Source organism: Echiichthys vipera (genome assembly GCF_963691815.1).
Source record: "Echiichthys vipera genome assembly, chromosome: 23".
Lineage (NCBI taxonomy): Eukaryota > Metazoa > Chordata > Actinopteri > Perciformes > Trachinidae > Echiichthys > Echiichthys vipera.
In genome coordinates this window covers 11,081,318-11,095,662 of record NC_139848.1, presented here as the reverse complement: position 1 = coordinate 11,095,662, position 14,345 = coordinate 11,081,318, and the positions used below count along the sequence as shown (strand labels likewise).

Genomic DNA, 14,345 nt, shown 5'->3' with positions numbered 1-14,345 from the left:
TGTGTCATGACCTAAATGTGTTTTCTCAGGAGGGTGGCTGGAGTCTCCCTTAGAGAGAGGGGGAGAAGTTCAGCCATCCGTGAGGAACTCGGAGTAGAGCCGCTGCTCCTTAGCGTTGAAAGGAGCCAGTTGAGGTGGTTCAGGCATCTAGTAAGGATGCCCCCTGGGCGCCTCCCTAGGGAGGTGTTCCAGGCACGTCCAGCTGGGAGGAGGCCTCGGGGAAGACCCAGGACCAGGTGGAGAGATTAGATCTCCACACTGGCCTGGGAACGCCTCAGGATCCCCCAGTTAGAGCTGGTGAATGTGGCCCGGGAAAGGGAAGTTTGGGGTCCCCTGCTAATGCTGCTGCCCCCGCGACCCGACCCCGGATAAGCGGATGAAGATGAGATGAGATAAATTATAATGTGTGATTTCTTCTGGCAAACTAATATCTCCATGTTTTCTGGAAATACTGATTTTGTGCAAATTATTCAAAGTTCAACATGCTGGCTTGTGGATGATCGAGTTAGATTTATACTCATTTGTAGTACATAAGTATTGTCGTTGCCCTTTTCTTTTCTAAAACTGCCTGAGTTTATCGCTCAGGGAAAAGCATTCGGGATCTTAAAGGATTTGGTCAAAGACGAAACAGGTTTTTTATTTTTTTTAAATAATTCAAAGCTGACTTTCTAAAACAGCAGCCAGATTCAAATGGAAAAGTTTACAGTGTTTCCAAAGTTCCCAAATATTTACAATTTAAAAAAAAATCAGAATCATAATATAAGCTGGTTTACTTGATCGCAAAACTGATCTGCTTCTTGTTGAGACGCGAAAGTCGTCCATTCTGCTGCTGTTTGAGTGTCATTATTAAAGGACACTTGGGGGTGGGTGCTCTCGCTCTTTCCCAAAGTTCCACATCACCCTGCTGTTTCGTTGAGACATCACACGCTTCACTGAAGAATCGAAAAACTTGAAATTGGACCAAAATTAAAGTTCCCATATTTAAAATATTTAAGGCATCTTGGTCATCAGGCCTCAGAATCAACACACGCACACACGCACACACACATGGACGAACGCGCCCTACACACGTACAAGTGAATCATGAATACACCTGGCTGCACGCTCACACTGACACGTGGACATACGCAACACTTACACAAATATACAGACAAAATAAAGGTAAAAGGGGATCTTTTTTAACAACTCGGGAAACTTGAAATTCTTTTTTTTTAAAGATCCTGCACTGGGATTAAGTGTTGAAACATTTTTTGGCCAATTTAGTTTGAATTGAACCAAAATCGAAGGTCGTTTGTACCTGGGTAAAGTCTTACGCTCTTGTGTTTTAGAGGATTTCAAGAATTTACCATTTCCAGAGCATTATCACATGATTTGAAATGGCATCTGTATCATTTTCGGCACTGACAAAACTAAACTTTTCTGCAGCCATTCGAGATCAAAATGATTTGGCAGATTAGAGATCAGACCATGTGGGGAACACATCAGTCAAAAAGTGTTTCCCGCTGTGTTTTCTGATCTAGAAATCAGTCCTGGTCCCTTTCAACAATTCTTCATTCGTCACTCCCTTAGTCTAGAGTGATGAGGAGACGGTTTTTAAAATCTTAACATCAAAAGGTTCCTGAAATTCTAATCTCATGGCCACGTGTTACGAAAAACTCGTAATATCTAATTATCGTGGGTCCCGGATCGAAGGCGACGACAAAACCGTGAAAAAAAAAAAAAAAAAGAAGGTCACTGGGAGTTTAAGAGTTCAAAGTTCGTCGTCGTCGCTGCTGTCCCAAGACGCCGGGCTCGCACATCTCCGAGGGAGGAGTTTGTGCTTCTGTCAGGACTCGTCCCCGACGTCCTGGTTGATCACGTGTTCGTATCCCCGGCTGCTCATGGGCTCCTTCTGCCAACAAATAACGCCGAGGAGGATGACGATGAGGAGGAAGAGCAGGCAGCCGGACACCGCCAGGCTGATGATCACTTCTGAAGGCCGAGAAAGAACAGAAGAGAGTCAATGGCGGCGCGGTACATCGCTTTATTTTGGCGGTCTTGAGTTTTTAGTGTGTGTGTTCACCTTTATCTCTCCCCTCTGAAGGCAGCTGACACTCTTTGTCCCGGTCGTCTGAAATAGAGAGCTTCGTAATTCTCACAAACTCGTCTAGGGGGCAGCTGAGGGAGCAGCCTGGTAGCTGCAGAGGGTACGGCTCCACTTTGCTGTCATTCCGGTAAAACATGGACACAGAGGCATTGCTGGATGGACAGACGGAGAGAAAGAGAGATAGTTTTACAGTATGATTGTCTAATGTCACATGTTAAGATGTTTAAAGGCATAGTTCGGAGTTTCTACACAATACAAGTTTAATTTGGCTGTCAAATTTCAAAATAAGAGTATTTATTCCACTTTTTGTAACATCATTTTTTGGTATCAGCTCCTCAGTACGGCATGGAGCGTGTGTGTATCACTATTGTGTTTGCGAGTCTACGGTGTGTGTGTGTGTGTGTGTGTGTGTGTGTGTGTGTGTGTGTGTGTGTGTGTGTGTGTGTGTGTGTGTGTGTGGGTGTGTGTGTTTTACCCGGTATCGTCCCTGTACAGCTCAAATATTTGACAGGAGGCATACGGGGGCTGTCTTCCGTTGAACACATCTAAACTGGCCTGAAGAGCGGCTACGGTGGTGTCGTGCTGCGGAAACAGAAACGCATTAAAGGACTAGTTCGATATTTTTGAAGAAAATGTGCCCAAAAGCTACCACTTACCGCTGACAGCATCATCATTTTCAGTGTTTGTTTCGGGTCTGGGACGGCCATCTTGGAAAGATTCTTCACTATCTCGCCCAATAAGATACCTAAAATAACAAACCCTATTTAGTCCTTTAATAAAAAGAACTTCTATAGCTTTCCTGTTTTTAATAAACCCCATAAAAAGACAACACCGTAATGTCCTGCAGTCAAACGTCACTGAACTACAAACACACTTACCTCCCTGCAGCCGGCTCTTTTCCTGTTGTTTATGGAACCCGAATATGACCTGGGGAAAATTGGAGGTCAAAACAGTCGAGTTACATTCAAACGCTTTTAACTCAAAGGGTAGCGTTTCGACCATCACGCGACACAGGAAACCATAGATATTGCTGCTGATTTTACCTGAAATCCAAAGTCTTTGAGCACTCGGAGCTTCGCCATAACCTCCGGAGTCACCCAGTCGGGAGCGGACATGTTGTGACGGGACTGAATTCACGCAGAAACACAGTGGGAATTATGAAAAACCACCTAAAAAAGCTGGGTTTTGCTCTTGAAAACACTTTGTCAGCGGTCTCACGATATTTTGCGTGCGTCTGACTCATGACAATGTGGACATCACATCAGAAAATTCTAAATATTGATACTTGTGTCAGTATATGTGTTGACAGTGATTCATAATATTGATTGGTAGCATGCTGAAATGCAAACAGTGATCCTTGTGAACTAGTTTCAGTCTCACACACCAGATGTTCAACTTGAGTCTGCTGAAATTCAAACAGCCTATGAATCTTGTATTAATTAACGGGATGCTCTTATTTTGAAATTAAGGCAAATCGACTTTTTTCTACTTGAGTTCTTCATACTGAAAAGTATCTTAACTGAAAAGTGTTCCAACAATGACACGAAACCCTGCCATAATCTCTCATGATGTAGATTCATGGACAGAAATATTACAGTAATAATTTACCAATGTTTATTTACTTACTCCAATTTAATAAGAATTAATTTTTTAACACGTTTTTATTTGTGAAAATGAGGATTGGTCACAGATATTCAACATACATCCTTTTTCTTATCCCCCCCTCCCCCGCCAAAATAAAATAAATAGATAAATATATTAACAATAAAAAGAAATATATGTATATTAATAGAAAAGAAATAAGTAAATAAATAAAAGAAAACGTGGATATTCAAGACGGTAACTGACAAATTGCATGATGGATTGTTTTAATGAAAGTTTTATTTCTCTAAAATATTTATTAATAACTTAGTTTTAAATTCTGCTCTGAACTTCTTCTTCTTTGTGTGTGTGTGTGTGTGTGTGTGTGTGAGTGTGAGTGTGAGTGTGAGTGTGCGTGTGCGTGTGTGTGTGTGTGTGTGTGCGTGCGCGTGTTCTCACCTCACAGAACAGTGTGTCGTACACGCTCCACACTGATTCCACATTAGTCTTGTTCAGTCCTGTTTTATTCCTCACCAGCTCTATAATGTCCTGAAGAGAAGAACACAATAAGCTCCACAAAAAAATCAAGAATATAATATCAGAATAAAATGTTTTCGAACACTTCAGATATTTAGCCTTGAAAATACCCGATAACCCTCCAAATTCCCGTACCTGGTACGTAGTGGTGACGTTAATAAAGCCTTCCGTGTGTTCGGTTTCATTCATGAGCTGTTTGTAGCGAGGACAGTCACTCAAAGGATACGAGAGAAGCTGCGGAAAAGAGACCGAGACGCAAAGTTTGGACAAGGTTCGGGGACTTGAGCGCTCAAAAAAACTACTTACATGACATACTGTACATACCCTCTCTTCACTTTGTGGCACCGTGTGCACAGGTATTGGTTGCCAACGCAAGTCTGGTGTGAAGACCTGCCGACCGGTGGGGGGGTAGAGACCTGGGTGACAGCGAGAGACTGTTAACGTGAGGAGGAAAGGTACTAGAAGAGAAGAGGAGGAGTTGGAAGATGTTCACACCTGCGAGGTTGGCCTCGGCGCTCATCAGGGTGCGATCGTAGTCCGTGCTGCGGACGGAGATCTGGGGGACGAAGGAGTTGGAGGTGAGGGGTGGAAATGATTTAGTGGCTGGAGCATCACAGTCATGTGTCATGATAAACAGAAAAACACAGAGGCCTCCTCTTGAAAAACACCCGCATCATGCTCCAGGAATTCTCGCACCAGTGGGAACCATTTCTAACATCAACACGGCAAGGGGCGCCCCCCCCCCGTCCTAGATATTCTCATGAATCATCGTTTGTCTGTAAGCGTTCAGGTGACGCGTCGTGTGATGTGAAAGCGGAGGGGTTACCTCGTGTCTCTCGTAGGATTCGTTGAGGAACCCTTCGTATCGCTTCCTCAGAAACTGGCCCAGATCAAAGTGCTGCCTCATCCCTTCCTGAAAAAAAAAAAAAAAAACACACACATCGAGAGGAATTGGCATTACACGCCTGATGATGTCCCTGGTTAAAAAGGCTGTTTTAACATTTTTATTTTCCATGCAGAAGAGAAAATCTGAGCAGGACAGAAACATCAAAAGAGCAGGTTAGAGTGTGCACACTGAGGGCTCGTCCAAACATAGAAAACAACCTTTTCTTTCTCCCTCGCTCTTAATATGTTTTCCATCCAAGAAATATCCACACGGAACCAGTGAAACAGGCTTTTAACGCTGTAGCACACAAGCTGGGCCTGTGTGTGGCGCTGTAACTGCCACGGGATTACACACAGGGAGAGACGCTGTGGGGAATACAAACACCGGAGAGTTTCTCTCCAAATCCTCCTCCATCCTAGAGACAAATGTGTCCCTGTTTCTGCTGTTAGTGGAGACTTTTGTGCTGTTTTGGACTCTGATGCACCGATCACTCTGCAGTTAGTGTCCTCAACGAGCAGAGGGGGCTGCTGGGAGCCCCGTTCCCGTCCCAAAGCACTCACAGACGGGCAATTTCTCACTACATTTAGAGACTTTTCACACCTTCTTAGCAACTTACAAACAGGAAATAGCGTCCAATTTAGCTCCTTATTCAGAGCATCAGGGGAAAGGGAGATATCTGTGATCGGCCTAATTCATTCCCATGCATTTGGCTCAGAGTCCAGTTCAGTAAACATTCTATGGGTCCGTCACTCTCCTCTCACACAGCAGCACTGTTGTTGTTATGGGACGCTGCGGGGTTAGAGGTCAGAGGTGGGGCGATGACAACGCGTTTTCAAATCTTCCCACTCTGGGACCCGGTTACAAAAGATCCCGTTTTCAGGCTCTGATAACGCCGGCTGCGTGTGGATGGTCGGCAAAAACAATACTAAAGTTGTGCGGTTACAGGAAAAGGCGTCTCCGTGTGGACGGGCCCTGATACTAAACGGCCTGATGACTTTATAATCACGTGAAACTCATTGACCTGAATGTATCGGCTGAGTTACGCACGCAAAGGGAGTGAAGGGACATTACAGTATTAGCCTTTAAAGGTCCCGTATTGTAAAAAGTGAGATGTGAGTATTTTTTGGTTATAAAGCAGGTGGAGGTGCTTTATAAACCCTGTGAAAGTATCAAAACAGTCAACCCACAGAGAAATGCACACAGCTGTATTCGCTCTGACATCTCTCCATTAATTGCATGTATATAGGTCCTGTTTGTGCATGTGTGTGTGTGTATTTCGGGCCTGTGTGTGTGTGTAACATGAATAATAATAGAGTGAAAAAATCAAATTTCCTGTTGCGGGATTAATAAAGTAATTCTTCAGAGAATTCTTCAGAACTGTGTCTTTAAACGAGCCGTCGGGACTTCTGTGCGGCTGTGATGTCACAACTGTACTTTAGTATACTTTTTGAACCTTTAACTGATTAAAGTTTATAACTCATAAACCGTACAGGTCCTTCTATTGCTGTGTTCTTAATACAATGGGATTTAATTGGCATCCATACACTTTTATGCAGTATAAAACCAAAAATTACTCATATAATGCCTGAAATATAAACGACATTGATGGCAACCATATAAAAAAGTATAAATATATAATAAAAAGTCATGTTGTCCAAACGCTAGATAGCTTTTTAAACACAATGTTATGAAAAATGCAGGATACTTTATAAAATGTTGCACCTATCTCTATATAAAGACAAAAGAAAGATACCAAGAGTTATTCCAGACAACATAAGCGCTGAAGCACTGCACTCGCTCTGTAAAGAAAACATTCATGATACCTGCGACAGCTGTCCGAAGCCCTGTGGCCAGTCGCTCTCCTGGTGCGGGTCGGTAGGGTAGGCTTTGACCGGTGACCTGTCTCCATGCCGAAACAACTGCGGGGGAGAGAAATGTGAGGCAACACCCAACTAACAACACAGCGGTTCCCCTTTACAGAGCAACCGCAAACTAAAAGATTCCACTATGACGAAAGAAAATGTGACATGGGGTATCTTTGAGTATTATCTGTTTATTTCATGCGAGTCAGAATGAAGATAACTTGCAGTCGAAGTGGCCGTGAAACATGCTGAAGCGGCCACGACGGCAGATTTATTGACAGGCACAAAAAACCTTCACTCTGTCATCATGTGACTTGTGTTTGACAAGCCTAGAGGGCTTTGGAGGCCCAGTTTTCCTATTCATGAGTAGATATTTGTATTTGATACTACTTGTGAATTGGCAGGGCCTTTAAATCCGCCTTATTACATTTGTAAACACCACCCAGCTCCTCGGAAACAAACGCTTCAGCCAGGTTTTATCCATGTCACTGTTAAAAAATTAAAGTGAAAGTGTGTTTCAGAGACTGTAATGCCATTTTATACTTCATCCAGACAAAATGGGCCTCAATGAGCATGTACAGAAACAAAAGAAGGAAGTCAGGGACGATAAGAAGTGGTTAAATGAGTGGGTACACGGACCTGGGAGCTTTGATAATAAATACAAAAAAGTCAAAGATGCAGGTCGTGTTACTGGATACCCCCATTTCAAAAAAGTGTGGTTTCCTTGTTCTCTAGTGTGCAGAGAGCATGCATGACAGATCAGTCCAAAATAGCTGAAAAAAAGTGTGTGAACTCTATTTGAAGGGTGGATTATCCCTTCAGAACTCCTAATCTTATCCGCTACACGACCCATTAACAGCTATCTTTAAGGCGAATAAGGGAACAGTTGCTAAGAACCAGTGCAATAAGAAGAACTGTGACATGAGATAATCTCTCTCTGACCTGACCTTCCCTTTCAGCGTAATATTTTAACACGGTGACATGCAAGATGCTTGATGTCACGGCGTTTAACATGGGAAACACGAGTGTGTCCAATGCTATTTCAATTCTCACATCCGTGACAGATACCATCTCTGTAACGCCACAGAAGAAAAAACAGAAGAGAGGGTGGGAAAAGGAACCTCCTCGTCCTCAAGTCAAATAAGATTTAGATAAATAAGAATTTATTATTTTTTTAAGATTCTTTGCCTTCAAAATGTACAGGCTGCGTAGTGTTACAGCTGTGTCATTACAAAAACGTTTTACCTGTTATACCCTGAAGCAGTCACAATGTTTGTGTTCACAACGTGGCACTAAGTGCTCTCTGGAGAGTGCATTATTACAATAACACCATATTGCATGTGTCTCCGTAGTTTGCCTGGGAAATTAGCAGACAGATAAATCCCCACTGGTCCTCATTTAACAGTTAGATCAATGCAATAAAAGGAGGACGTGCAAACATACACTTGTGTGTTCTTCAGGGGGTTTACTGTATATGGATAATGACCAACCGTAGAACCATAGATAACTATCTAAACAGAATATTTGTAATAACGCCATCAGGATAAATGATTAATTATGTTGTTAAAGAAAAGCTGTGACAGCACATTGACGTCATATAAATAGAGAACTGAGATTAAGTCCGTAGAGGGGAGTTTTGTTCTCATGACAGTTTTAATTGTGTTTACTTGTGTCCTTTCTGAATGACTCCATCATGTTGCATTGGGGTTAATGTGTAGCCCATTGTTGCTCTGTCAAAACAATACATCTGGTGTCCTTAACTACACTGCAGCATTCCTTCCTTGTGGCAAATCGGTCTTCCTGGTGAGATGAAAAACAGGTTCAGGGCAGGTCATCTGCAAATTCTTTCACAGGTGTTTTCTTAATATGTGCCACTTTGCTCAGAATCAGAGAAACATCCAATCAGGTGCAACTGAGGTTCTTATGTGACCCAGATCGTTACCAATCCGAGCAGCACTGTTTCAGAGTCAGATAAGACCCAAAACACATCTTTATTTTGATGTTACACGTGTGGTGTGGTTGTTTGTATTGTAATTAAGTTACAGCTGGCTAGTCACATGACAGGATGAGAGTCTGACCGTAAAATAAATATAACAAACTCATACCCTTTGTGCTTTTTCCAATTCAAATATACTAATTACTGCTGAATATCTTTGATCTCAATACATAAAATGCTCACTTTTGCCTGTAAGCTTCACTAACGAGTGGTGTGACCCAAACACGGTTTCTGTGTTGCTGCTAGGTGGGTTTTTAATAAGCCGAATTCAGTAAAAGACCCCAAATATATCGCTAAGACTTAAAAAGTGTGCATACAAATATATGCGTTTACAGAAAAGCAAAGGAAACACAAAACCTCCTCTATTTTGAACGTAGTTCCGTAAACATCGAGCCAGTTCAAAACGGCTTCCGTAGCACTGTGGTAAACATTAATATTACTCACCACCGTCACGTAAACTAGTTTCCTCTCCGCTGCAGCGGCTTCTCCGCAGACGGAACAGGCCGTTAAAAGTAAGAGCAGCGCAGGGGTAACCATGGTTCCGTCTGTACCGCCGGTCCGGAGGGATGTGCCGCTGGTAGCTAACGTAGCTGTCGGTTTCTGGTGCCTGAAGTGCATCAAGTCAACGACGGTTAGCTCAGCCGGAAGCGGAAGTTAAAGCATAAAATGTAGCGCGTATATATATTTATATATAACGTACAAGTCTGAGGGCACATTAGCGTTCAAAAAAAGGTGGTGTATCTATGTCATTACTTTTAAAGTATATACTTAATTATCTCCCACATTTGCCCTTTTTATTTCTGAAAAAAGGCTAGTACGCATTTTATTTTGAAATTAACAGGCTGCGTATTGTAGCTGACTTGGTGCAGAAAAAGGAAACGGATGTGACGTAACGTCCAATCCGTGTGCGTACTTATTTATTTATTGATTTATTACCAAAGAATAATAAGTGCCTTATCTATATATTTATTTTGATATATGTATATATTTGTTAATTTAATATTTTTAATGATTTTAATAATTAATTATAATTAGTAATTATTTATAATTTACAACAATTATAATTTTAATTATTATTTTTACTCTATTTAATTTATATATACTATCCGTTTGTTTCTGTTTCCACGAACAGTCTGATTGTTTGAACACTGATGCTCTGTACTTTACAATTGTGAAATAAAGTCTTTAAAAAAAGGAATTGATTTGTTTTAATTTTATATGAGTTCCTTGCTGTATTTATTTTTTCTATTCATTGTTTTTTTTTTTAAGTGAAAAAGCTCTCATGTGTTGTGTTGTATGTTAGTGTTTGACACTTTCTGTATGAATTGAATATTTAAATAAAAAAAGATGCCCTTTTTATTAATGGAATACATTTTAAAAGTCATAAATGTAACAATAAAAATATAAGGAATTACTTCTACAGCAAAAAAATCCAAGGGGAACATTTGTCTGGAAGTCTTATTTTTCTAGTATTCAGTTGTAAAAATCATAGCTCCTACTGTATACATTTGATATCCTCAATAAATTTAAAGAATTACATTATAAAGTCTTGCACAATATTTACCCCACTAATACATCTGTTTCAAGGTTTGCAGATGTGGACAAAAAATGTAAATTTTGTAAGTACAATCACTTAATTAAACTGGAAGCAAAAGACGCCACTAACTGCTATGAAAACAATAACAAAACAACACAGCTGATCATCAACTTACTAATTGAACGGGGAAAATTTCATATCCATAAAATTAAATTCTCCAAATCTCTGCCACATTTGAATCCCTTCGTTCCCTTTGAGTCTTTCCAAATTATAATTATTTATAAATGTACTTACTCCGTTGATATATTCCAATTTTTTAAAGGAATTGTGATAATATCGCCCAGTTTTTAAATTTAATTTCTTTGTATGTATGTATTTATGATTGTTTTATTATTTTAATTTCTGCCCTTTTATTTGACTGTGCATCAAAGCCCTCTCTCTTCCTAAGTTTTCTTATGTTATGTCATTATAATTATTAAGGATGTAATGTTCATTAAAAGCAGAAATGACTGCCTTATATATACTTTTTGTCTTTGCCAAGTACGATGCCAATTTGTTCTACAAATGTTTGTATGGTATTTGTGAAAACATGCAAATAAAGTTTTAAAAAAAGAAAAAAAGAACAAGTATGGCGAAGTATCCTACACTAGAAATTATTTTCTTCAATTTTCTTTCAATTCTCAACGTTATGAGATAAAAGATTCAAGATTCAAAAGGCTTTATTTATCCCAAGGGAAATTGTTGAAGATTAAATATATATATATATTTTTCAGTTAGCCTTTATTACAAGCTCAAAGTGTCCATGACCATTGGCTTAATAGAGCTATTTACCTCTTGAGTCTACATTCTGAGATGGTAAGTCAAATTATTACCATTCTTTTTTTTCTTTGAATCTTATCAGTTTGACTCTGAGGCTTGTAGTTTTTGTTTCCTACCACTAGAGAACAGTGTTGCATCGTCTGCAAACAAGTATCCTCTTCTGTTTTCAGACAAAGTATTTGCAATGAGACTGATTACTGTGCAGCTGTTAGTATCTGTCACTGACAATAATTAGAAGAAGAAGAAGAAGAAGAAGAAGAAGAAGAAGAATTCCTTTATTTGGCCCGCTACGGGGAAACTCGATTTTCACTCTATTATTATTATTAATCATGTTACACACACACAGGCCCAAAATACACACACATCCACAGGCAGGACCTATATAAGCAATTAATGGAGAGATGTTAGAGCGAGGGGGCTGCCAGTGACCGGCGCCCCGAGCAGTTGGGGGTTCGGTGCTTTGCTCAACAGCACCTCGGCAGCGTCCAGGACATGAACTGGCACCTCTCCAGCCAAGTCACCTATGGACTGAGCTACTGCTACTAGCCTGTGCAACTATGAGTACAAGCTGTTACTGGAGCCTTAGCTTTAATAGACCCAACAATCAGAGTGTTCCCAACAATCAGATCAGGGGAAATATCGACAGATTCACAGACAGTTAAAATAACCAGCACTTGCAGCTCTAATGTCAGTTGATATTATGCACATAGTCCATTAAAGCTGCAATCCTCAAGTGACTGGTCTATGAACGTGTGAGTCTGGGGTTTAGTCTGTGTGTGTTTAAGTATATGCAGGCATGCGGGTGTTAACCATTGAGACCTTTAATCCATATTTGGTTTGCACATTTGTTTTAAGTGAGCGACAATCGTGCAGGTGTGAAAAGTTAAAGCTGCATGTGTGGAGGCTTTGATGTTTGAAAGGATTACTGTGAAAACCCCTTGCTTCTTCTCGCATGACCCTCTGGTATGCTGATCTGTGTGTGTTTACACGGTTAAAAGCAGCTCAGTCTACTTGTTTTTCATCACAAGTATTTAACTACACTGTGATTACATAGTAAACATGTATTTTCCCATGCCTTAATGGGTTCTCCAAACAAAAAGACTGAATAAACCCTTAGGGAACATGGCTTCCCCAAGGGGTTTTGGTGCATTTTCCTCTTCGCTAATGTCACCGCATCAACACTTTAATTTTCTCTGTCCAGATGCTTAATGAGAGGTTACCCTGTGCCATAAATGCATAATGATGAGCATACCTGCTTAGCATGTTGGCATTGTGAGCATGTTGGTATAGTATCGTATAGCATTTAGCACAGCTTTACATGACATTAACGTTGTTTTAACGCCCAATGTAAAAGCCATCTGGCCATCCAAGGTAATGTAGTAGGAGAACGTAGACCAGATATTTTGTCCTGCAATATCATTCTAAACAGTTAAAGAGCTTAATACATTATTATGACAAGATTTTTTAGTTTAAGTTTGGTTTCACTTTGACTGTCTCGGCGCAAAGACACAACACAGTAGCCACCTAACACTCACTTCACGTACAGCTGCCAAATACTTAACTGCATTGTTCTACTAGTTCAGGGGTGGGCAATGCCGGTCCTAGAGAGCCACTGTCCTTCATCTTTTAGGTTCCTCCCTACACTAACACACCTGAGTCTAACAATGATCAAACTGTGACGAGCTGCTTTATAACGAGCACATCATTAGAATCAGTTGTGTTGGAGCAGAGAGAAACCTAAAACATGCAGGACAGTGGCTCTCCAGGACTGGAATCGCCCATCCCTGTACTAGTGCTATATCTACTAGCCTGCTACCATACTGATATTGCTAATATACTGTAGCTGTTACTATATGCTACTTATACTATTACTCCTACTCCCACTACCACTTTTACTACTTCCACTGTCGGCTTGTGTCACTTGTAATAATGGAGCAACTACAGCTATTTCTACTTCTTGTTAGTTTTTTTGCTGGTTTTAAGTACTACAGGGATAAAAAAAACATTGGGTTAGTAACATGACAGTCTCATGGAGTTAAAATATGAACAAGTATTTCTACTAGAGCATGTTAACCTGCTTTAATGTTCAAAAACCGCATTCATTTTCTCATACTACCTGTCTGAATATAGCTGTCTTCACCCTCTGCCTGTAACGCTCCTGTGGCAGCACTTTTATACCTATATACAGTATAGTTGTGACATCACAACCGTACAGAAGTCCTGACGGCTCGTTTCAAGGCACCGTTTCTTAATACGGGCTGTGTGATTTTCCTCTGTGGATTGAGCGTTTTGATACTTTCACAGAAGCCTATTTTTAGCGCATCAAACTGTGTTATAATCAAAAAAAGACATCTCACTTTTTACAATATGGAACCTTTAAACACATTTAAGAAAACAAAAATGGCAAGAGTCAAGACGTGTGTGTGTAGGGCAAATAGGACAACAAAATCCTAATCATGCCACATGCTTTTTTTTTTTTTTTTTCAGAAGAAGGTTGTTGCACACCTGGACATTAGCACAGATAAAAGATTCATGGGTCCAGGTTAGGAGAGGACAGAAAACACCCAGATTAGTGTTGAAAGTATCAATACACCCCCTCCCATGAACTGCCTGCAAAACATAGAGTAGCAAAACAACAATATTCAGCATTCAGCAATATTCCCTCAGATTTGATGCCAAGTTCACATACGTCTTTTCCAGTTAAGTGTCAACAATAATCTCTTTGTTCCTTTGTTTTTGCCATAGGCTGTGTATATCTGCTATGTGTTACTAAATCCTGGTGGAGGTGTTTATGTTTTTGCTCATATCTCAGATTATAGGTGACGGCTAATGCTGAAAACACACGGTGGCCCGGCTTAACCCTGATAATTTAACACTTGTGCGTTAAAAACAGAAAAATAGGCAACGGCCTTATGTCACCGGGATCACTCACATCAACAATAACATTAATGAGAACAATAGTGATTAGAGAAGGCAGGGATTACCCTTAATCGGTGGTATGTGTTTGTTTTAGGGGGCAGATATGCTCATTAAGAAGGCAG

At 40.6% G+C, this 14,345-nt stretch overlaps 1 protein-coding gene across 1 annotated transcript; it reads right to left on the bottom strand.

The window, feature by feature from the left end:
• Positions 1-448: 448 nt before the first annotated feature.
• On the bottom strand, positions 449-9,532 carry acp2 (acid phosphatase 2, lysosomal). The gene is made up of 13 exons (XM_083938310.1): positions 9,393-9,532; positions 6,914-7,009; positions 5,031-5,117; positions 4,700-4,760; positions 4,529-4,620; positions 4,340-4,438; positions 4,127-4,216; positions 3,130-3,213; positions 2,965-3,013; positions 2,743-2,831; positions 2,562-2,668; positions 2,063-2,238; positions 449-1,971 (listed from the first exon to the last, which is right to left on the bottom strand). Exons 1-13 carry the CDS (start codon positions 9,483-9,485, stop codon positions 1,826-1,828), a joined length of 1,269 nt encoding a protein of 422 aa, XP_083794436.1. The 5' UTR covers positions 9,486-9,532; the 3' UTR covers positions 449-1,825.
• Positions 9,533-14,345: the final 4,813 nt, after the last annotated feature.

Excerpts from the sequence above, each read along its gene's own strand:
- acp2 (XM_083938310.1), bottom strand. The coding sequence starts at position 9,485 with ATGGTTACCCCTGCGCTGCTCTTACTTTTAACGGCCTGTTCCGTCTGC. Across the intron at positions 2,669-2,742 it reads AAATGATGATGCTGTCAGCG|CACGACACCACCGTAGCCGC; the intron begins GTAAGTGGTAGC and ends CTGTTTCCGCAG. Across the intron at positions 2,239-2,561 it reads CTGTACAGGGACGATACCGG|CAATGCCTCTGTGTCCATGT; the intron begins GTAAAACACACA and ends CTGTCCATCCAG.